At 56.0% G+C, this 21,291-nt stretch overlaps 1 protein-coding gene across 9 annotated transcripts in view; it reads right to left on the reverse strand.

Annotated features, from left to right (window-relative positions):
- Positions 1–21,291, reverse strand: part of PPFIA4 (PTPRF interacting protein alpha 4) — a 203,484-nt gene that overhangs the window by 41,276 nt on the left and 140,917 nt on the right. For 8 of the 9 annotated variants that reach the window (XM_045014808.1, XM_045014807.1, XM_045014806.1 and 5 more), the window contains exons 11-17: positions 19,662–19,793; positions 18,692–18,754; positions 18,449–18,540; positions 7,697–7,838; positions 6,409–6,614; positions 4,926–5,166; positions 4,032–4,067 (exon numbers count right to left, since the gene is read on the reverse strand). In XM_045014808.1, the coding sequence (XP_044870743.1) occupies positions 4,032–4,067; positions 4,926–5,166; positions 6,409–6,614; positions 7,697–7,838; positions 18,449–18,540; positions 18,692–18,754; positions 19,662–19,793 (912 nt within the window). The remainder of the gene's footprint in view (positions 1–4,031; positions 4,068–4,925; positions 5,167–6,408; positions 6,615–7,696; positions 7,839–18,448; positions 18,541–18,691; positions 18,755–19,661; positions 19,794–21,291) is intronic. The other variant, XM_045014809.1, reaches the window with a different exon arrangement.

The raw sequence follows: 21,291 nt of genomic DNA on the forward strand, positions 1-21,291 counted from the left end.
GACGGCAAAGTCCAGGGCAGGCCGCGCAATGGAACACAGAGGCACAGGTGGCTGCAGCCTCTGGGCTAATGCATGCAGGTTTGGTGGGCATGTGCCTACACAACCAGCAGCAGGACCGGGAATGCAGGCTACAGCATGGCATGTGCTGCCACAGCAGGATGGGACGCGCAAGCAGGCATGGCAGCTGCACCAATGAATGCAGGATCGGCAGCAGCACTGTAGATGCCAGGGTTGGGAGACAGCTCCTGTGTCCCCACCCGTTCCCTGCCCCAGTACAGGACTGTTCTCTCACACTGAAGGGCTTTTTCCTGTCTCCTCTCCGACGACACTAATCCAGGGGGCTTGACTTCCCTCAGCAAGACAATGCACTGTCCGGTGCCCTGGCTGCGAGACGTGTCTGTCAGAGCTGCAGGCTGCTCCCCTGGGATCTCTGTATCTAATGGTGCTTCCTCTCTTGTGCGATAGCCTCTGGCAACGGCGACCCTGTATCATCCCCTTGTGGTTCCCATTGCCCACACGCTCAGCTAGTCTCTTGCCACACATCAGGCCCTCTCAGGCTCTTCTCGCTGTTGTTGCCTTTCCTTGGAGTCTCTCCAACTTGGTAACGTTGTTTGTGCAATGGGAGGGCTTCACCTGAACCCACCCTTGGCACTCTAGATCCAGTGCCTGTCATGCCAGCAGGACTTGCAAAAACATCTGATTGGTTCCTTCCTCCTCCACACTTGGTCCCTAGCTGATGCCTCCTGGAAACCCCCATCTCTGGGATTGCTCCGTTAATTCAGCCGAAGCCTGGAGCCAGACTCGGAGGGAAAAACACTATTTGGTCAGCAGACCATGAGGGACAGACACAAACTGAGATTTTTCTGGATGTTATTCTAGAGTCTGCGTGCGGGGCAGGACTTCAGAGCGTCCCTGGAAGGAGAGCCTCAGTAGCTGAATCATAGAATCCTAAGACTGGAAGGGATTGCGAGAGGTCAGCTAGTCCAGTCCCCTGCACTGATGGCAGGACTGTCTTGTCTAGACCATCCCAGACAGGGGTTTGTCTAACCTGCTCTTAATAAAAACAGGAGGAAGGCAGGCGCTGCAAAGGATGGCTGGTCTGGTGGGCAAGGCATTAGCCCAGCACCTAGGGTTCAAATCCCTGCTCTGCCACAGACCCTCTCTGTGACTTTGGGCTAGTCTCTCCCCGTCTGTGACTGCAGGATCCCACTGTCCCAGAACGGCAATGGACGCGGGGTCTGGATGTGTAGTGAGCAAGCCCAGAACAGTGAGCAGGCTCTACCCAGAGCCAGGGGGCTTTGCAACATGCGGGGGGTCCAGCAGTTATAACCATGCACAACACCTGGGTGTCCATCCAGAGAGCAGGACTGGGGCCAGCCTGTGACAGAGGGCAAATATGGGCTAGCAGATGGAACACCAGGGTGATTCTGCACTGCACATAGACAGGGGCAGAATAGCCCCTCTGGGTCCAGGAGCCTAAGCGCTGCCTGTCCTGAACCAGGAGTTGTGCTCCTGTTTATATCAGCACCTCCAGGCCTCACCTCTGCCCTCCGTGCTCCTGAGTTGGATGTGGCCCCTCTATGCTGTTTCTGGGGGCAGGGGACCTTGTCTCTAGGGGTGTGTCTACACTGCAATCACGGGGTGTCACTGCGGCTCGCCTCAGCTAGCTTTGATGGAGCCAGCTCTGGCTAGTCCTGTGAGTAATTACCCAGGGTTCCAGGCAGGGGTGTCCAGCTGTCACTGCTCCAGGCTGCAGTGCAGAGACACCCTGGGCCTGTCCGTCAAATGCCTGGGACACTGTTGTTCAAATACCCGGACAGTAATAAAGGGTAATGCACTAGCCAGGCTGTGCTCACGCTGCAGCTGGGTCCTTGACTCGTGACCTTCCTCGCTGTGCTCTGAACATCACCGGCGTTGCTCTGGCCCGTCGCTTATTATCACTTCCTTCTTCCTGCCACGTCCGTTTTAACTTCTGGGCCCGACCACCTCTCGCCCTCTGTCGCTCAGAGTTTTCCCTTCAAAACCCATCCCTGGCTCGAGCTGTTTCCATCCACACACCTGGAGGTCTCCTGAGCTGTCAGCACCTAGACTGGGATAAGTGCACTCCTCCTCCACACTGCCCCCCGGGGAACCCTGCTCTCCAGCTGCTGCAGCGGGAACGGCTCGCGGGATGAGGCCCGCAGGCAAAGCCAACCAGGAAGGATCTGAGAGACGGGCAGGCGCCCCCATCCATGGCCGAGGGAGGGGAGCTTGAACTTAGCACCAGGCTGGGCTGTACAGGACGTTTTCTCCACAGCAACAAAGATGTGTTAGCGGATTAACCACCCTGCTGGGCTCTGTCCAGCAGGCCCTACCCTACGGAAGAGCTGGGAAAGGAGGCTAATTTCTATGCTACTATCCTTGACCACGTCCTGGAGCTGGCCCTAAAACAACACTGCCCAGCCATGGTCCCACAGATGCCAGCGGACTCCTGAGGCCACTCCCTGCCACTGAACGCCCCCACGGGCAGCGTCCATCTACAGGCGCTGCTCGTTATCCCAGTCCTGACTGTCACTGACCTGTCGAGCAGCATTCAAAGCACACAGAGACCCCACAGGCCCAGCCATCTGCCCTGAGAGTCCTGCGGCTAGGACTGGGCCTAGCTCCAAGCGAGCCCAGGGAGACAGCCTCCTCCTCGGTGTAGCGTAAGAGCTGTGCACGTGCAATGAAGATTGGCGTACACACCTATCTGAGGCCATGAACAGCCGTCAGTCCAGGGAGGGCCCCAGACAGGAATCCAGAACCCCAGTCCCCAGGGATTTCTCCTGGGTAAGCGGTACTGCACCATGCCTCTCCTCATGCAGAGGGGAAGACAAGGGCCCTGTCTGTGTACGTGCTATGTGACACAGCTCTTTGCTCACATCCTAGGCAGCACCTGGCCCCCATTTCTCCCCCCACTCCTGGGCTACCCGCAGGACACTCATTTCCATGCTGCAGTGATGTGTGGAGAGAAAGGGGCAATGCTTTACAGCAGGGCCGCCCAGAGGGGGGGCAAGAGGGGCAATTTGCCCCAGGCCCCGAGCCCCACAGGGGCCCCCACGAGAGTTTTTCGGGGCCCCTGGAGCGGGGTCCCTCACTCGCTCCGGGGGCCCCGGAAAACTCTTGCGGGGTAGGGGCCCCCGGAGCTTCTTCGCTCCCGGTCTTCGCCGGCGGGGGGTCCTTCCGCTCCGGGGCGGAAGGACCCCCCCGCTGGCGAATTACCGCCGAAGATGGAGCGGGACCCACCGCCGAAGTTCAGCTCGGTCTTCGGTGGTAATTCGGTGGCGGGGGGCCCTTCCGTTCCGGGACCCGCAGCCGAAGTGCCCCGAAGACCCGCGGCGGGGTCCCCCGTCCCCCCCCGCCGAATTACTGCCGAAGACCGGGCTGCGCTTCGGCGGCGGGTCCCGCTCCGGCGGTAATTCGGTGGCGGGGGGGCCCCCGCCGCGGGTCTTCGGGCACTTCGGCGGCGGGTCCCGGAACAGAAGGATCCCCCGCCGCCGAAGACCCCGGGCCCCCGGAATCCTCTGGCCGGCCCTGCTTTACAGCAGTGATCGGAGCTGCAGATGAGTCATTCTGCTCCCGCGGAGGTATCTGAGAATGGCCGAGTGTCACTTGTGTGTCCCACAACAGACCCTGGGCCCAGCCTGACGCAGGCTTTTGGCCTTTCTGTTAGGAGCTCCATGCTGGAAAACGTGGTGAGGCAGAGAGAGGGTTCAGGCCACCATCAGTACCCCCCTCTCTCTGTTTATGTGCAGATATTGCAGCAGCACCCAGAGATCCCAATCAGGATCAGAGCCTATTGTGTTAGGTGCTGTACAAACATATGTACATCCCAAGGCACAGTCCCGGCCCCATATCGCTCACACTCCTTCCCCATGACAAGCTTTCATTCCTCAGGATACAAACGCAAATGAGCAGCTCCTGCCTGCGGTTCAACACGGGCACCACAGCAGGGCCTAGGACGGGAGCAGGAGGGCGAGTCTGAGAGTCAAAGGAATTAGAGAGCGACTCACAAGCAGTTTCCTTCGGTGCTTCCGTAAGTCACTGGGCTGGTTGCAAGAGGCAAATAGAAAGAGATACAGAAAGGGAGGAAGTTAGCTGAGAATTCCCCGGCGGGCAGAGCAAAGCGACAGAGGTGCTGGCTGCAAAACACCCACCCCAGACAGCCCACAGAGCCAGGTGTGGGGTCTAGTGAGAACACTCCCTCTGCACGGCTTTCCCTAGGGCTGGGCAAATCAACGCAGGGAAACAGCAGCACCCCCAGTGGGCTTTCAACACCCCCGCCGCCCTGGCACCCACACCCCTCCTTGTACCCTCCCATATACCCCCACATCGCCCTCATACACACAGCCCCTGCCCGGTTCTACACACAACTCCATCCTCACACCTAACCCGCATGCACCTCCCTCAGGTACCTGTCCACCTGCTCAGATAACGCCCTCACACTACACCTCCATCCACAGCCCTCACACACATCAATGCCTGGGTACGCGCCCCCTCCCCCCCAATGTACACTCCCACGCTTGGTAAACCCACCTTTCCATCCACCCCCTCACATCCCCACCTTCATTCACACATCGCCCTTGTACCCTCACACCCACCCCTGCATTCGTCCCTCCATCAACCCCTGCCTCACCCAGGCCTCCCGGCTGCCCTCGTGACCCCCTTTCCACTGGGTAGCAGCAGAGTTGCTCTGGCCGGGAGCAGGCGTGCGAATGAACACACAACAGGCCATGAAATTCTAGTGAGCAGCATCCAGAGGTGCCACCTCCAGGCTCAGAGACACCGTGCTGTGCCCCCGCCCCTCAGGAAGGCAGGCGCTGTGTGGGGAGATCCCAGAGCAGTGCCCGTGAGCCCCTGTGGGTTCAGTGGCCTTGGCTCGCACCGGCGCACCCCGCCCGGCTCACCAGCGTCATGATCCCCATGCGGTCCAGGTCCTGAGCGGCACTGCGAGAGGACAGCTTCGGGGTAGAGCGCCCGCTGACCGGGGGCGAGGAGCTGGCCAGGGACAGGGCTGTCAGGGAGGTGGGGATGGAAGCTCGTTTGCGCAGCTGCATCAGGTTCAGGCCCTCCATGCTGCCACTCGTGACACGGGTCTCCAGCTCCTCGGTGCGCAGCTCCGTGGATTCCTTCTCCTCTTGAATCATCCTGAGGAATCACAGATGGGGTGAGGCACAGCAGAATTCCCGCTTCCCCACTGATGGCCTGGTCGCCATTCCTGGGGTTCCCCCAGCTGGCCTCCTGCCTTCACTGCTCCCAGACTCCAGCAGCCAAGCGGGATGGCACCATAGGGCTCCGCACCCCCCTGCAGTGCCAGGATGCCCCCGGCCCCTCTTAGGGAGGCAGCAGCATGGGGCCCCCTTCTCCACTCCAGCAGGGGCAGCCGGGCCCCGTCCCTCAGGAGCAAGAGGGATGGCCCCAGGGCCCCCCCCCCAAGACCAGGCAGAACCGAGGTTGTTTGGGAGCCCCAGCAGTGTATTGTGATATGAACCCTTCCCCATAACTCCAGCACAGCGGGGCTTCGTCTGGGGGCTCCCAGGGCTTTTCTTAGTTAAAAATGTCACATGTGAACACGGCCCAAGGGGCTCCTAGAGGATGCTGCCCCGCGATGCTTCGTCTCTTCAAATCACTCCGGTCTCAGCCTTCCATCCTTCATAGAATCTCAGGGTTGGAAGGGACCTCAGGAGGTCATCTAGTCCTTCCCCCCGCTGGAATGCCCACGTGGTCCTGAGGATGCTCCAGCTGCCTTCGTCCACTCTGGGCAGCGCAAGTACCCTGAGCCGAGTGACCCGGTCCGCTGGGTTTACAGCGGATCTCAGTCACCAGAACAGGGCAAAGCAGCCAGAGGGTACAGCTAAATTCTCACCCTCCTGTCCTCCAGAATCCCCCTCCCCACATTCCCCTGTATGCCCCCAAATCCTACTCACCTCCTGCCCGTCCTGACATTCCCCTGCACACTCCCAAATTCCCCTCGCTTCCTGCCCCTCACCACATTCCCCTGCATGCCCCCAAATTCCTCCTTCCTTCCTGCCGCTCCCCACATTCCCCTGCATGCCCCCAAATTCCCCCACCTCCTGCCCCTCCCCAAATTCCCCTGCACGGCCCCAAATTCCCCCACTCCTGCCCCTCCCCACATTCCCCTGCATGCCCCCAAATCCCCCCTGCCTCCTGCCTCTCCCCACATTCCCCTGCATGCCCCAAAATCCCCTCCGCCTCCTGCCTCTCCCCACATTCCCCTGCACGCCCCCAAATTCTCCCTTCCCTCCTGCCCCTCCCCACATTCCCCTGCACGCCCTCAAATTCCCCCTCCCCACCTGCCCCTGCATCCACATCCCCCTCCCTCCTGCCCCTCACGGCAGCACACAGAACCAGACATGCCACAGACTTTACCTGATCTCCTCATTGATGGCATCCAGCTGCTCCTGCAGCATGATGGCGAGGGTCTGGGCGTCGGAGTGCCCGCTGGGGGACAGCACATCCATGGAGCTGAAGAGCGCCTCGCGATCCTCCTCCTCCATGTCCGAGATTTCCGGGTCACTATCGAAGGCGTGAGACACGGTGGCCAGGACACTGCTTGGCTGGGTCTGTTCCCAGTCCTGAGAGATGGCAGACCCCATACAGGTCACTACTTCCCCACGACGCAGCAGAGGCCAGGTCCCAACCCATGGGAGTTAGGCTCCTAAATACCTTTGAGGAGCTGGGACCAAGCCACGAAGCAGCCAGCACTGGCTCTCCTTGAGCAGGGGCAGGGCCTGCTCCCTGGCGCCTCCGAGTGCCCTTCATTCCTGTGTGAACCTCACTCCTGCAACTGTGCCAGGAGACTCTAGTGCACAAAGGCACCAGGCTCCTTGGATCAAACACACTGCGCTGCAGCAATCTGTGAGCCGAGCCCCAGGAGACGGCCCCCATATGACCCCGACCCTGGGAAGAGCCTTCCCTCTCAACCTAGTTCCTGGGGATAGGGGCCCCCAGACTTGGGTCCCAGGGCAAAGGGCCCCCACACGCTGGGGGCCAGGGAGACGCTTTCCCCCAGGGAGACGCTTCCCTCTCGACTTGGGTCCTGGGGAGAGGGGACGCCTCCTTAAGCCGGGCTGAAGGAGAGCCCCACCCCCCAGAGCTAAGTCCCATGGAATGGGGCCCCCATGTGCCCCCAGAGCCCGATCCTGGTAAGAGGATCCAGGCCCTCCCCCATTCCCCAGGGAAATGCAGCAAGAGAGACACTCTGCTCAGGGCAGTGCTCTCTATTCACCAAAGGCCGTAGGTGCGCACTGGCCGGCTCCGCTGTCCCTCAACCTCCATGCCCGTCCCGTCCCATGTACATCCGGTGCGGTGTAACTGCACCGTGAACCCATTTCACCCTGTGCTTTAAATCAGGGAGTAAGGGCTGACCTGGTCACAGTCCAGTCACTCCCCCACACAATAAGGAACCTCTTGATAAGAAGGGGTTTAGGGCAGTAGCCTTGCAGCTGTCCCTGCCTAACGACCCCAGCAAAGGCCCCCCTCATTCAAAAGGACACAGGCAGCTGCCACAGCTGTTTCAGTTGCAAAAGATCCGTAACACACTCCAAGCTGCAGGCGTAACCGGAGCCTGCATGCAGGCTGGCCGCTGCTCTCGGAGCTGCTGGCGGGAGATCAGCCACGAGCCGCATTTGGAGCAAGGCCGACACGGGGATTTTACCTTGGGGGGTTCTTCCCGCAGAGCTGCAAACCGACCCTTCTGTGGCCGGTGCAGTCCAGGAGGCGTCCCGAAGGTCTCGGCGGGGGCGTGAACCACCGTGCTCAGGGGGTACCTGAGGTCCGTGGCACTACCCACATGGGACCTACGAGAATGAGGGAGAAGAGCCACAGTGTGAAATGCTGCGGTTATGACAGCACAGGCACAGCCCCTCCTGCCTGGGGCGAGCTGGCTCATGTGGCAGGCTGCTAAACCCATCTCTTGTCCCACTGGCTGAGCCGGTGCACTCCGTGTCCAGCCTGGGCTTGCACTGAAGGAAAAGAGAGATGGAGATGGGGAAGTCTGAGCTCCCAGGGCGGTGACCACCTGATCTGAACTGACAGTGCCTGCTCAGGGCTCTGGAGGAAAGTGAAGCCCCTACCTCGCTGTCTCTAGATCCCAGGGAAATTTCTCCCCACCCCTGACTCTGAAGAAGCAGTTCCCCCTGGTGGGTGTGAGCAAGAACTAGTCCAGGTAACCAGCCGAACCCGTGATGCAACTGGCGCCCAAGGCCCCGCTCCTCAAAGAGATTAGGCATCTAACTCCCACTCAGCTCAGGATCTGGGCCCAGGTAACAGACCATGTTTTCTTGCGCCTCCGTGTGCTTGGCAGCACAGGTACCGACCACCTGGCTAAGAGAACCGAGCCACTAAGAAAAAGCCCTGCGGTGTATTTACTCATTTCCCTGTGATCCCCGGTCCCTGAGTTCATACAGTTCTCAGCCAAACTCTTGTGATCCTCCCGACAGGACTCAAACCCCCTAAGGTCCCCCTGCAGCCTTCTCTTCTCCATAGTTCATTTCAGCCTCTCCCCGTGGTGAAGATCTGCCACTAGGGCTGGCCAGGAAGTGATCTGCTCCCCACCCCCAGCACCACCACCAAAAATTTCAACAAAACCCCAACTGTTTCCTTTTTGGCACATTTTTTTCTTCAACGTTTCTTGGGGGTTATTCGAAAAGCTGAAAAATTCCTGTTTAAAGCCAAGCATTCAAGGCAGGGGGTTCCCACAAATGGACAGGTTTTATTCATTTCATTTGAAAAACCCTTTTGGCTGGCAAATGTTTGAGCCACTCTCCCTGCCATGCCTCTGTGCAGTGCAGGAGCTCAGACCCGCGTATCCCGGCAAGTTTCAGATGTGGCCTCACCCTGCCTTTGTCCAGTGACAGAATCGTTTACCTGTCTTCATTATGACAGCACTTATCATGCAGCCTGGAATCATGTTGGCCTTCTGTGCTGCAGGTGGGCAAGGCCTTCCCCACTTCACTTTGCTCCTAGCCTGAGTATCTTAGGGCCAGATCAACAAAGGTATTTAGACACCAAAAGGGGCAGACAGGTGCCTAGTGGGATGGACAAAAGCACCTAACTATGTCAGGAGCCTGACTCGCATTGCAAGTCACTGGTATTTCAGTACCTAACTCAATCAGGCACTTTTGAAAATCCCACTAGGAGACAAAATGTGTTAGGTTCCTCAATCCCAGTGAGGGTCAGGTGACTAGTCTGTTTCGGAGCTTTTGTCACTCTCATTAGGCACCTTTCTGCATCGTTAGATCCCTAAATACCTTTGTAATCTGGCCCTGATCTCTTTCACGGCCAGCGCTTTCCAGATCTTTACCCACCACTCCATGTCGCACGTCACCTTGTGCTTTTCAGATACAGCACCCTACACAGGCTCGCTTCAGATTCCCTCAGCAATTCCCTGAGCCATCCCCCTCAGGTGTGAATCTTTGCAAAGGGGGATGTAGGACACTCCCGGTTACAAATGAGATTGCCAGTTCTGCTGTCCTCAGCAAATGCTCCCACTCTCCATGCTGAGCGCTGGGTCACCAACTACCCCTGTACCGCCTCCGGTGCCTTTTTTGCAATGTAGTTCATTGCCAGGGAGATGACATGCTGCTTTGGTGCTCACCCAATCAGCTGCATAATTTACACAGCTGCCATCCAGAGCCAGGTCGAGGAGCCTCAGCTGAGTTTTGCAGCTCAGGCCCATCTCTGTACAGGAAAGGCATTCCAGACAGGTACATGGCAGATGCTGAAAGAAGCTTTATAAGAGTACAATGCACTGCCTGCTTGACCAGCCTGGACTGATGGAGCAGATTAGATAGATCCTCGTCTCCTTTTTCTAGGGAACGTAACCTTTGTGCTCTAGGTTGGTATAAGACTAAGCCAACCTTTAACTGATGGGGTTAGGGACAAACTTCCCTCTTGGGCAGGGTATTCCTAGGGGGTTTGGCCACCTTCCTCTGAAGCAGCTGGCGCTGGCCATTGTTGGGAGACAGAATCCTGGACTAGATGGACCCCTGGTCTGGTCTGGCAATTCCTATGAACCGAGTGGAAAGGGATGGCTTCAAATGGCATTTCCAGGCCAAAGGCCCCAGCGTGCCTTAGTTCACAGCAGGTGGTGAATAGATGAAGAGACAACAAGGGACACTTAACTATTGGGACAGATTGCCAAGGGCACTTGGAGTCTTTCAGACAAGAGGGGTGTCTCTAAAAGTTCCCTGCTAGCTCAGCCGGAAGCTTTGGGCTGGATGAAGGAATTGCTGAGTGAGGTTCTCTGGCCTGTGTGATGCAGGAGGTCAGACTATCAGAATGGTCCCTTCTATAATCAGACTGACTGCACAGTGGCCGTCCTCTGCTGAGACCTCTTCTCTCTCTAGAGGCTTAAGAAGAGGCTATTGCCCTTGTGGAAATAATTCCCCCCCGATCCTGCCAGATATCTCCCACCAGTACAGGGTTTGGTCCAGCTGCTGCAGAGGACTGGACCCCTCTCAGGTCCCAGACTAGCAAACACAAGAGGGTTGGAAGACCTGAACTGAATTCTTCTCTGGATGTGACCCAGGAGCCTGTCAGACCCCTATGGAACACCACAGCTTCTCCTCCTTGGGGGACGGGCCAGAGAGGAGATGTGGGAACGGGGGGAGGGGTGCGTGTGGTGGTTTCCTTGCCCCAATGGCAGCAGCAGCAAGGAAGTCAGGAATAGTTCTGAAACTCTTCCTTCATGGCCAATGTGGGGGGGGGGGGGGGAGTTTGCAGGACAGAGCAGGCAGCTCATGGATGTTGAGAACTGACACTGATGAGGAGAAAGACCCTCGTGGACACAAACTCAGGCAGCTAATCATAGAATATCAGGGATGGAAGAGACCTCAGAAGGTCATCTAGTCCAACCCCCTGCTCAGGGCAGGACCAATCCCTAGACAGATTTTTGCCTCAGATCGCTACATGGCCCCCTCAAGGATCGAACTCACAACCCTGGGTTTAGCAGGCCAATGCTCAAACTACTGAGCTAATGTGTCTAGCGGAGCTCAGGTGGGAAAATCCTGGCTCTTGAGAATTTCACCATTCTCAAGACTTTGTCGGGCTCAGGATTCCACCCCAGGTGCGGAGTCCAGACCCAGCAGGCGGATGAACGAGGAGGACCAACCTGCCCAAACACCCTAACCAAGTGGGTAGCAGCCAAATACACGTCCTGTTACCTTGCCACAAAATGGCATTTAAGGCCCTTTCTAGCCTCCCTTGGGGAAGCTGTAGACGTGCAGGCAATCCCTGGTCACCTCTAACCCCGGAGCCACGCCTTGACATGGCATTCCCCCCCGCTAGACTGCAGGAGAGTGTTCGACACCTTTCCCGCCAGATCCAGCCTGTCATAAATATGAAGAGAAGGGTAACCACCTTTATGTATGAAGTAACATAAAATCCCTCCTGGCCAGAGGTACAGAATCACTTACCTGTAAGGGGTTATTCAGTTCAATTAACCTAGTTGGCACCTGACCAAAAGAACCAATGGGGAAAGAAGATATTTTCAAATCTGGGGGGTGGCGGTGGGGGAAAGTTTTTGTTAGTTACCTTTTTGTTGGTTCCTCTTGGGACAAAGAGAAAGATCAAGCAGGTAAACCAGCTCCTAACAAGATCCTGAAATAATACATCTAAAACTGCAGAAATTGTAAGTAATAGCAAGGAAATGTGTTAGATTATCTTTTGTTTTAGCTTGTGAATTTTCCCTATGCTAAGAGGTAATTTTATTCCTATTTTGTAACTGGGAAGCAGAGTCAGAGGGGAATCCTCTGTGTTTTAAATCTTTTTATTTACCCTGTAAAGTTATCTTCCATCCTGATTTTGCAGGTGTGATTCTTTTTCTTTTTTTTTTTTAAATAAAATTCTTCTTTTAAGAACCTGATTGATTTTCAGTGTCCTAAAAAACAGGGATTTGGTCTGTGCTCACTTTGTTAACCTATTGGTTGGTATATTATTCTCAAGCCCCCCCCAGAAAAGGGGGTGAAGGAGCTTGGGGGGATATGGGGGGGGATAGGGCTCCAAGGGTCCCTCCCTGAATGTTTGTTTAAATCACTTGGTGGTGGCAGCAATACCATCCAAGGATAAGGAAAGGAACTTGTGCCTTGGGGAAGTTTTTAACCTAAGCTGGTGAAATATAAGCTTAGGGGGTCTTTCATGCAGGCCCCCACATCTGTACCCCAGAGTTCAGAGTGGGGAGGGAACCCTGACACAGCCTCTCCGTCAGGGCAGGACTGAGAAGGCAGGTGCGCTTGATTTCCCACAGGGTTGACAGCTCTGGCTGCAGAGGCAGAATCCGCTGACATCTGGAAGAGGCTGACCAACCATGGGCACAGTGTGACCATCTTGGGCTTGGGCCTTTGCTGACACCCTCCTGTTATGGAGAAGCAGGAAGGAACCCAGGTTGCTCATTCTTGGATGAGGGGAGGCTGGGCACATCCAGAACGTCTGGTGAGAAGGAGGTGATGCGGCACAGAGCCGGGGAAGCGGGGCACCATGCAGCGAGCTGGACTGGTCAGGGACTGGAGAGGCGACTCTCCTGGGTACAGATGAGTTCTGGGTCAGCCATGAGAGGTTATCTAGGTAGGGAGACGTCATGGCTACAAGTTGAGATGCTCAAAGCGGACTTGGGCATTTAGACACACAATCCCGTTGAAATTAACAGGGTTTGCATAGCTAAATTGCCAAGTCTGCTTTGGAAACCTCAGCCACTGGCCCTTTCTCCATCCAAGCTAGCAGGAGGAGGGATTCCCCCCAGGCAGGGCATGTCTGCCCCTTCCCTACTGTGTCACCGTCTGTTGTGACTGGCGCTGCCTGCCCCAGAAACACCTCACAGCATCCCCGGTGCTCACAGTGCGGATACACAGAGCAGCTTCGCTCCCTCAGCTGCCTGGGTGTGTCACAACACCCCAGCTGGGCTCTCCCATCTCCTGAGGGGACAAGGAGGAATCTCAGCAAGCCTGGCACAGGAGGTCCTGACTGAAGAGGAAACTGCAGGTGTCAGCAATACAGATCCCCAGAGACAACCCCGAGTCAGGCGGCCCGGGAGACAGAGCCTGTCTCTGAAGCAGAGGGCAGGGCTGGGGCGGGCAGGGAGCCGGGGTCCCCACAGTGCAACTGTCGGGACTGGAAGAGGCGATGCTTTCTGCACTGTCCTACCTCATGGAAATACTCGCTCCCATGGCAGTGCTGGACATGAGGGGCAGGCTGAGGCCAGGGCTTGGTTTCCTTGCCAGAGATTCCAAACAGTTCTAGACACTTACGGTGACGGGGCATAGGGTCCCCGATGAGCCACTTGTCTAGGTACAGCAGAACAATGACTAGCTGCCTCCTTGGGAAAGCCATGAGCTGTGTCACAGTGTGGCACTGGCGCTGTGACTCGGCAGCTACCTAACTGGGCTTTAAAGGAAGGCACCTGGGCCATATCAATGGGGCAGAGAGCGGGTCAGTCAGGAAGAGGGTGGGTGAGAGCTGCAGAGACCCGGAGAAAGTCCCTGAAGGAAGCTGTAAGAGGGTGTTGGGGGAAGGCTGAAGACAGGAGAGCAGCAAGAGAAGTTGGCTGGCTGGCGTCCCCAAGCCAGGGCTAGAGGAATGGAGAGGAATGAAGGCAGAAGAGCAACAGAGGGAGCTGCCTGCTGATGTCTAAGCTAGAAAGCGGAAGCCGAGGGCCAGACGGGTCTGAAGGCAGGGAAGCAGCAGGGGGCTAACCCATGGGCATGTCCATGCCAGGAGAGGTTAATGGACCGGGGGGGGCGGGGGGGGATGGTGAGGATGATCTCCCAGACATGTTGCCAGCAGAGGGGTGGTGGGAGCGTTGTGCTCCACTGGTGCAGGAAGGTGCTGTATTTGCTGCACACTTGGCTGTGAAGATTAAGAAGAAAAAAACCCAATAGCGACAGTGCTGAGTAAAGGCAGAGGGCTACCTGGATGTTTTGGAAGACCTTGTGATAGTAGCTGCAGAAGCTTCCCCGTCCCATCGGTAAGGGTCCAAGCAGAGCATGAAGCCACTACTGAAATGGAGACCTGGGCAGCCATTGTTGCTAAGATGTCCCATGCTCTTTTTCCTAGGGGATCCTGTGGCAAGATACTGCCCTCTGCTGCACAGTTGCTTCACTGGATCATAAAGCTGCTGTAATCTCATTGAGGACTTTAGCCAATGCAACCAAGTGTGCAGAGTGGCTTGGCCGTGACCTGGACTTGCCTCCTCCCTACAGATGGGAAACTGCATGATAGGCTTTAAAAAAATTGTTTTCCTGGTATTTGCTGTGATGGTTACATTTGTACAAAAATCAGTGTGGCCAGAAAAGTCCAGTAGATTCAGTGAAACGGGGGGGAAAAGTCACCATGGAGAACCTCAATCAGTGCTTCTGCCATTCCAAAGGCAGCAAAGAACCCCCCACCACTGAAAAGCACCCAGCAAATCAGAGAAGCTGCTGGAGCAATCTATATATTGTTTTTTGATTCTTAATCTTCACAGCCAAGCGTGCAACAAATATTACAGCACCTTCCTGCACCAGTGGAGATAGGAGCTGGCTCTGCCCGGTCTCTATCTGCTGACTCTGCAGCCCTTTGTTGGCAACAAAAGTGCAATCCATATTTGCCTAATGGTGGAATACAATTTGCATAGCAACAAATGCAATACTGGCTCCAGCAGCCAACACTGCACATAGACCCCTGGGTCTAACCCCTGACGTTAACTTACGGGCAGGGGGTGGATAAAGAGTGCAGAGGGAGCGGTGATGGGGTCTAGCACTACGTTTGTCATGAGAAACACCGTCTGCGGAAGTCGATCCCCTGCAGTGGATTCTAGGGTCCAGGTGGCCTGGAGAGGACAGAGAAGTTCTCCAAGACCCCAGGGATGTCCCCAGACTGCTCTGAGGAAGATGCAGGGTTTGGGGTGACGTGCCATTGAGGGGACACAAGTACCCTTCACCCACTGGCAATGAGCTTCCCTTTGTAGGGGGTATACATTACACGCTGGCTGAGTGGACCCAAGTGAGCTGCCCTCCGTGAAGGCCTTGGAGAACAGGAGGAAGCGTGAGCACCAGCATGCTCAGAACTGACGGTCTGGCAGCCTCTGCCATCTCCTCCAGTGCTCCACTCTCCAGTTGTGTGCTGGGGGCAGGAGCAATGGATACATGGCCCTCAGGCCCTGGATGCCACGTAACATGGGAACGGGCACCCTGAGCTCTCGCTAAATGGCACAAAAGCAGCACTGGGCGTTTGCCTCCTTTTCAGACACTCAGTCTGCAGGCATGGCCAAAAGAAAGGCAGGGCACTGGTGCGAGCAGCTCAGACTTGCCGGGGTGGTGAATTCATTAGATAATTCCCTGAATAGCCCAGGACCCACATTGACCAGAGCAGTGGACTGGGGCACGGTCCCGCTATGCTCCAATGGGAGAGGGAAAGGAGACAACATACCCCAGCATGGCAAAGAGGGAGTGAGCGCACAAGGGAGCTTGCCCGCCTGGGTTTGGCCCAAGCGCCAGGCCTACAAGAGGCTGATGCTGCCAGGTTCCCCAGTCTTGGCTCCATGGGTGAGGAAGAGTGAGGGCAGGGCTATGGCCGTCACATGGGTCCTGTGCGAAGGGCTGCATTGCTGCACTCTTACAAAAGATGGCGCTGCAGCTGAGCTCCAGGCCAGTAGGAGCTCCTGCTGGGAGGGCTCACGGGAGCAGAGCAAGGGAGCATGGGATTAAACCCAGGCCACTGGGACATGGCGGGATTTCCAGCCTGTCTGTTGATGGGAAGCTGATCTGGTTGTGGGCTCATGATGTGCTGGGAGTGGGGGGGGGGGGACTGGGAGTAATAAGCCCCCTCCCATTATTAGTGCAAATAACAAGCCCCCTGTCCCGCTGCCCCCAAGCATTCCTTCTACCCTTCCACCGCTTGCTGGCCTATTCTGTGCATCTTGTCTGATGCTCCGGCCTGCTGGGGTGATGTGATCGAAGACCCAGGTGGGAGGGGCACAGGAACACTCGGGGACCTCTTCCCCATTAGCTCCTTGCTAACTGGCCCATCCTGCTCAGGCGCAGGGGGCGAGAAAGCACAGTGGGTTTGAGAAACAAGACTGTGTCCCTGACAGTGCAGCCCCAGCCCCTCCTTCACCTCCCTGTTTGATGCCTGCTAGCCAGGGCCTGCTGCGAAAGGACGGAAGAGAGGATGGGGGCAGCACCCTGGCGAGAGGCCTGTCCTGCCACCCCCAGTGGAGGGAGATCAGGATTCCAACCACAATGCCCCAGCTGGACCCTGCTGGGTGACACCATTTTTTCTATCAACCGCTGAGTGGCAGAAGATGAATACACTTCAAGTGTCAGTCGGAACCCCACAACCTCTGGATGGTGTGCGGACACACCCACCCACAGTCCCCTATCCTGCCCCCAGGCACAATCTGCCCCTCCCCCTGCCTATCCCCAGGCACCCCTGCCCCTCCTTCCACCTCCATTTTCTGGCTACACAATTCACAAGTTCTCCAGCCCAGCCTGAAGATGAAAGGGACGGGGCAATCCAGTCTTGGAAGGGGACAGAAAAGGAGGTGGAGATTTCATTCTCCTCTCCCTGTGCCATCGGCCTACTTGAGTCAGTGGAGCCAAGATCTTGCATGATATTGCATGTGATTGGGTCATAGCAAGTCCGGCTCCCAGCAGGACTCCATGTGTGGAAGCAGAAACGGGCTCCATTCGATGGGCTCAGTCTGCACTGCTACAGACTAGGGACCGAGCGGCTAGGCAGCAGTTCTGCAGAAAAGGACCTAGGGGTTACAGTGGACGAGAAGCTGGAGATGAGTCAGCAGTGTGCCCTTGTTGCCATGAAGGCTAACAGCATTTTGGGCTGTATGAGTAGGGGAATTGCCAGCAGATCGAGGGACATGATCATTCCCCTCTATTCGACATTGGTGAGGCCACATCTGGAGTATGGTGTCCAGTTTTGGGCCCCACACTACAAGAAGGATGTGGAAAAATTGGAAAGGGTCCAGCAGAGGGCAACAAAAATGATTAGGGGGCTGGAGCACATGATTTATGAGGAGAGGCTGAGGGAATTGGGATTGTTTAGTCTGCAGAAGAGAAGAATGAGGGGGGATTTGATAGCTGCTTTCAACTACCTGAAAGGGGGTCTAAAGAGGATGGATCTAGACTGTTCTCAGTGGTGGCAGATGACAGAGCAAGGAGTAAGGGTCTCAAATTGCAGTGGGGGAGGTCTAGGTTGGATATTAGGAAAAACTTTTTCACTAGTAGGGTGGTGAAGCACTGGAATGGGTTACCTAGGGAGGTGGTGGAATCTCCTTAGAGGTTTTTAAGGTCAGGCTTGACAAAGCCCTGGCTGGGATGATTTAGTTGGGGATTAGTCCTGCTTTGAGCAGGGGATTGGACTAGATGACCTCCTGAGGTCCCTTCCAACCCTGATATTCTATGATTCTATGATCCCTGGCCCATTGAGACCTCATCAGTTCCTCCTTCCACACGTCCATTCCATCCCCTACCATTCCTTTCCCGAACGGAGAGGTGCTTTCTGACTGCCCAGCATGCAGAGTGCGGTGAGAAAGGAACACTGCTCAGGCACAGACAGCACCTCAGCCTGGCTCCTGGAAAGCTATAAAGGGGACAGATCATATAAAAGCTCATCCCCAGTGGGACCCCAGCCCTACACAGGGGTACTTTTCATTTTGGAAATGCCTGACACCCCATTGAAGCTACTGCCACGGAGAGGGAATCCAAATGCCGTTGGGTCTGACGCAGCAAACTTCAGGGCTTCCCCGCTCCCCCAGCCCAGCGCTAGTGTAAGCTCAATCTGCAGCTCGATCCTGCCATCCCCAAAGACAACAGCACTGCTCCTAGGCCACCACTCATGGTGCAGGGAGAGAATCCAAGAGAGCAGGAAACTGAGCAAGCCCACGGTTCATTTCTATGGCCCAGTGTGGCAGGTGGGGCTGCTCTGCAGTGCCCCTAAGGAACCACGTGCGGGATTGCAGGTGTTCCCTGCCTTAGTCAGTAAATTGTGGCCACCTGCTTGGAGCAGGGTGACCCATGACCTAAGCGCTGCGTGTCTCTCTCAACAGTTAAACAACAGCATGAACTCAGGATTTGGCTGTCTGCATTTTTAAGTACAGGGGTAAAAAAAACCCTTCAAATGCAAGCACTTAATTGTAGCACTTGAGGGCAAGGCCTGACCTGGCCCTGAGGTTCTGGGCTAGCACTGAGGAGCTCCTCCTCTTCCCAGTTTCCCCAGCTCTGCCCCTGAGAAGAAGCAGGCCAGCCTTGCTGGCCGGTCTGCTGGCTGTCTTGCTGGTAGCCTGGTCTGAGTGGATTTTCCCGGAGCAAGGGAGGGAACCGATGCCTCCTGCAGGGGGCAGAGAAGGCCTGATCGATCCCGTCACACCTAGGAAGCCGGCATGCAGTGCATCACGGGACATCAAGCCTGAAGTCCTTACCTCGTATGTACACTGTCCGCAAATGTCCCACTTCTGGTCTTTAGCTGGTCTACCTCCGACCTCAGTTTGTCAATTTCATCTGACAACCTTCTCTGTTCAGAATGAAATGAGAGAGAGGAGGGGAGGTTAGTCTGTACTGAGCAGCTAAGCTTTTGGGGAATCTAGTTTCTCTTCAGTTAAACCTATTTAAAAAAAAAACCAAACACTGGTCCCAGGCTCTGGGTGTCTTCAACGTGTCTGTACCTTGTCATGCTGCTGCACCTCGATCTGCTTTTGGGTGCTTTCCAGCTCTTGCAACAACGTATTCTTAAACATAAAAAGTGAGAGAGAGAGAGAGAGAGAGAGAGAGAGAGAGAGTCCGTTTAGCTCAATCAGTGGACACGTGCCCACGCGGTCGATGTTGAGCCTCAGAGGGGGCCGGGCTGATGGACACACGTCAGAACAGAAGGTGACGTTTTCCAGACTCTCAGCTGGCAGTGATTGGCAGTGGGAGCGATTGCACGGACAGATCCACCTTGGCAATAACTAGCTGCGGCACCAACCATCTGCTTTAAAATCTCTTCCTCGGGTACTCGTGGCTACTGCAAACTGGAGTGTGAATAAACAATATCTGAAAACTGCGCACCCTTGCCCCAGGCCTGCACTGGGCTGCCCCAGGCCATGAGAATTACATATGATGGGAAGGGACCTCTGAGGCCATCGAGTCCAGTCCCTGCTATCACAGGCAGCCCTGTCATATCATCCCCTTCATAAACCTACCAAGCTCCATCTTCACACCAATGAGGTTCCTTCCCCACTGCTCCTAAAGGAGAAATATCCCCCAGTCCTGAAACAAAGGCCGAGCATGTGCCTCATCCCTGCTCCTCACGCTGTGGGAATCTCGCCTAGCTAGCCTGTACGCTCTTTGGGGCAGGGACCTTCTGCTCCCTGGCAGTGTCCAGCACAGTGGCCGGTAGGTGCTACCACAATACGGATAATAGCGAGTAACACTGAATCGGGACTGCTAGCAACTGGCCTGGGAGGCGGCAGGTAGATCTGCAGAGCTGCCCAATGCCTGGTAGAAAGGGATGACCAATCCCACAGGGGGGTTGGAAATCCCAGGCCTGGTTTTTCCAGCCCTTCTGCCCATCTCTCCCCTGTGCAGAGGCTGCAAAGCTGTACTCTCCACAGAGCCGTTATAGTCTCCCTTTGCCCCTCACGCTGCAGTTGGTACCTTTTCCTCCAAGGCTGCCATCCGCTCCTTCAAGTGAAGCTGCAGCCGCTCATTGGACTCGCTCAGCAGCCGATCCACCGTGTCAGACAGCCGCTTGTTATGCTCCTCGTTCATCTTCTCTCGCTGCCGGGCCTGCAACGGCAAACAGCAAACAGCAATCAGCCGCCCGAGCCCCTGGAGCTGGGCGCGCTGGGGGGATGCTTTTCAAATGGTTCTTTATCGGAGTCGGGAAAGGCCCAGCCCATCTTTAGTTAGGTTAGATAAATGTCTATCCGGGATGATCTAGACAGTATTTGGTCCTGCCGTGAGGGCAGGGGACTGGACTCGATGACCTCTCGAGGTCCCTTCCAGCACTAGAATCTATGAATCTATGAATCTCCTGGCCAACACAGGCCCCTACCCAGCACTGGGACCGCTTCTAGGCCATCATTAGCGAAAAGAACCTACTGAATGTGAACCTGGCCGAAACTGCTACCGCGTGGTCTTCCTGAGCCTGCAGACAACCTGACCAGGTGTTACGTGTCCCAATGATGTCAATGGGGGCTGACTCTGAACCCTAATGATGACATGTTGTGTGACACCATTAGCTATTTTGCTGCTGGTGGCTTTAGCACAAGTGCACAGCTTCCTCGCTGGTACTGGATGCAGTGGTGGATACTGGGGCAGCTGGTTGCTGTCAAGAGGTGCACGGGTGGGGAACTAGGAGTTCACGACACCACCAAAATTTCTAATGACTTCCAGCCTTACCCACCACGGGGAATGAAAGAGGAGATGCACCCCGTGCACACCTGGTCCAAAGCCTCTCAGCTCCTGGCTGTCAAAATGCCCCTGCTGCCTTCTCCCCAAACTGCCAGCCTCCCCTGAGCAGCAGTGAGGCCAGGCCGAAACAAAAGGAGAGTCCTCAGCCCCCCAGCCAACGTGGGGGGAGCTGTTACCACAGGGGTCGCTGCTCTCCCATGCTGTGGCTTGGAAGGTAACCTCTCCCTCTGCTGTTTGCTCTCCCTCACTATAAACCCTGCCCCCTGCCATTCCTGTGATGCACGTTATCAGCACAAAGCACACAGACATGTGCGAGGAACATAAAATACAACCTGAACCAGGTGAGATGCTCACAGTGCCATGGCCGGGCGCTAGGCAGGAAGGACAGGCAGGGGCCATCCAGCCTGCTCCAGTTCAGAACACAGCAGCAGGTGCCTGTAGCTCCAAGCTCCCAGCCAAACACTTCCCTGCTGCCACTCAAGTAAGGATACCTGCCTGGGTGTCAGTGACCCTCCTGGATAGTGCTGTGGGCAGGCTGGATTACAGAGCAAGAGGCGTGGCTCAGCTGGGGGGGCACGTTCACATGGTCATTCTAAGCCCGTTTTCAGACTCTCACTAACCGTCAGAAATAAGCAAAGATTTAGGTCGAAATCCTTCCAGGCCCAAGAGCAGGATTCACACAGGACTCTGCTGAGTTTTGAGTTACCGGAGCAGAGATTTTATTTATTTATTTGTATGCTTTAGCTCTTGCTCTTGGGGCACGCAGAAGCGCCTGCATTTCCAGGCTTCAGACTTCCGAGAGCTGACTGGGTTCTTTGAAAATAACGAGGGGCAGAGCCGAGGCGCACAGGGAGATTATCACTAACATCAG

This window comes from Mauremys mutica, chromosome 4 (assembly GCF_020497125.1).
Source record: "Mauremys mutica isolate MM-2020 ecotype Southern chromosome 4, ASM2049712v1, whole genome shotgun sequence".
Lineage (NCBI taxonomy): Eukaryota > Metazoa > Chordata > Testudines > Geoemydidae > Mauremys > Mauremys mutica.